At 34.2% G+C, this 2,749-nt stretch overlaps 1 protein-coding gene across 1 annotated transcript; it reads left to right on the top strand.

Moving 5' to 3' along the window:
• The first annotated feature begins 749 nt into the window (after positions 1-749).
• On the top strand, positions 750-1,766 carry LOC111885720 (transcription factor HEC2). The gene has a single exon (XM_023881965.3). The coding sequence runs from the start codon at positions 898-900 to the stop codon at positions 1,480-1,482; it is 585 nt and encodes a 194-aa protein (XP_023737733.1). The 5' UTR covers positions 750-897; the 3' UTR covers positions 1,483-1,766.
• The last annotated feature ends 983 nt before the right edge of the window (positions 1,767-2,749 follow it).

Genomic DNA, 2,749 nt, shown 5'->3' on the forward strand with positions numbered 1-2,749 from the left:
ATGAGTTTGATAGACCACTGAATGATCCACCGGAGAGAATCACAACTTGGATACATGATGTAACACTCAAAGTCATGTGCTTTATATGGCGTACTAACCTAGGCCGTATACCTAGTGCAGTTGCATTAAAAGATATGGGTGTAGACATCAACAATACTACCTGCAGGTTCTGCACACAAGAAGATGAATGTGCTAACCATATATTATTTCGTTGCCCCTTTGCAATTGATGTATGGGAATGGATTTGTAAATGGTTTCAAATCCTTGTAAAACAATTTGATAACGTGGGTGAACTGATGGAGTTTGTGCATAATTGGGGAAACTGTATGAAACGGAGAAAATCATTGCTCAGCATCCTTTCTGGCACTGTATGGTGGATTTGGAAGGTGAGGTGTGACTGACTCTTTAAGAGCTTACCTATTACTCCAACCAAGAGAGCAGACCACATAAAATCCTTTGTTTTCTCCTGGATCAAGTATAAGCGAGTTGAGTGCTCTCTTAATTGAATAGATGTGTATCCTGATCCATTTTTCTGATTGTAAAATCTAAATGCTCTTTTTGTCCCTCGGCTAGCTACCTGCTAGTCGGGGGGTTTGCATAATTTTAATAAAATCATTTGTAAGTTATAAAAAAAAAAAAAAAAAAAAAAGATTATTCTTATCGATTCTTTTTAATCTTTTTGAAATATGTGAACTTAAATAATTATATATAGTCTGAACTCTGAAGTAAGCCATAAATAAACGAGGGGCAAAAGTAAGTAAATAAAGATGTACATGAGTGAAGTCGTTATTTATACCCTTCCTGTCACATATTTCCATACCACTGCTATAGTGCTATTCATCATTTACTCTGTAAACAATAAACCCTAATTCCGTTAAAGACATTTCCTTTCTAAAAATGGAGACGATGACAGCAATGATGGAGCTCGACAAGCTCCCAGACCCATTCTCTCTCCCTTTCCAACACCTTTCTTGTTCACCCAACAGAGTATTCTCCGGCGAAAGCTATACCAATAACCACCCCACAACACCACCGCTGCAACCACAACCATCCTTTTTCAGTCACTCGATGCCACCGCCATCTCCATCCAAGACCTCATGTAAGCCGGTTCCAGTGGATGCGATGAGGGAGATGATATTCCAGATGGCGGCGTTGCAGCCAGTTCAGATTGACCCGGAGTCAGTGAAGCCACCGAAGAGACGAAACGTGAAGATATCGAAGGACCCACAAAGTGTAGCGGCGAGACACCGGAGAGAGAGGATTAGTGAGCGGATTCGGATACTTCAGAGATTAGTTCCCGGTGGTACAAAGATGGACACGGCGTCGATGTTGGAAGAGGCTGTCCATTACATGAAATTCTTGAAAAAACAAGTGCAGTCTTTTGAACAGGCGGCTGCTGGTGGTAGTATGGCGGCGATGGTAAAGACAGAAGCTGACGTCGGTGGTTTGCTGCTACACCGGCGGCATGAATCGTGGTGGTGATCGATACGGTGATAGTATTTACTCGAATTATCGGAGTACCGGATGGCAGTTTGATGATCATTTGATCGATGATATATTTTATAGAGTGTAAAGATCTATGATTTTAATGCTGCTAATTGGATTGTAGTTTAATCGGTGGGAATTTGAATTTATGAAACCATTTACTAATAAGTTACAAATAAGTTAACTTTTGTTTTAGATAGAGGATGGCCTCTTTTGGTTATTAAAATTATAATTTAAAGGAATCATGTTAGAATATACAAATTAGTGACGTACATGTTAAACGATCGATTGTTTATTATTTATCTGATTTTTTTTTACTAATATAAAAAGTATCTTAAAACAAGTTTTCATCTAAATAAATTAAAACCTCATAACGATTTAGAAAATTATTATTATTATTATTATTATTATTGTTTTTTTTAATAGAAGTATGTTAGTTGATGAGTGAAATTTGAAACGGATTGTGGGGGTTGTTTAGACAGTATGATTTATAATTTATTTATCTTTTTTTTAATAGTTTAGCAATAGCTAACTTGTTGCAATTTTTTAATTTTTGCTTTTTTTGAACTTGATTTTTTTTAAAAAAAAAATTCAGTGGTAGATCAAAATATTGATATAGGAATGACTCTCTAGTTCATTGATAAATATTTAGGGTAATTATAAAAAATAACAGTTGTGCATAATAGATATTATAAAATGACCACTATATTATAAAACGACTATATTTTAATAGATATCATAAACAACCATTAAATTTGAAAAAGGATATAAGTAAAAAGAAAAGATAAAAGGATATTTAGTATTTTAAATTGTGTGACATTTAAAACTTATATAGATTTTCGAGCTCAATTACTATATATAAGAAAAAGACCTCTTTTTTTTTCTTTTTTCACACTTCAACTAGAAAATGTATGATGTCGACACATCCAATAGTCGTTTACAACAAAAGAGAAAGCAAGATAATCTTATCCCTTAAATTCCTAGCATGTGAAACTGAGTTTGATGATAATTATAATAAGTTAATTTAAATAAAAAGTAAATAAATATAATATCCATAAAATCACTAGAAAAATAAATAAATAACAGAGTTGATTTGATTCTATCTTAAAAAAAACCAGAATTGATGAAAACATTATATGTATAACAAAATTCACAAATAAGGGTGTCAAAAAGACTTATGGGACCCGAAGCCGTGAGCTATGATCCTATATAGATGATATTTGTTTAAAAAATCGGGGGCGGGGGCGGAGGGGGTGGGTAGTCT

This window comes from Lactuca sativa, chromosome 3 (genome assembly GCF_002870075.4).
Source record: "Lactuca sativa cultivar Salinas chromosome 3, Lsat_Salinas_v11, whole genome shotgun sequence".
In the NCBI taxonomy this organism is placed as follows: domain Eukaryota; kingdom Viridiplantae; phylum Streptophyta; class Magnoliopsida; order Asterales; family Asteraceae; genus Lactuca; species Lactuca sativa.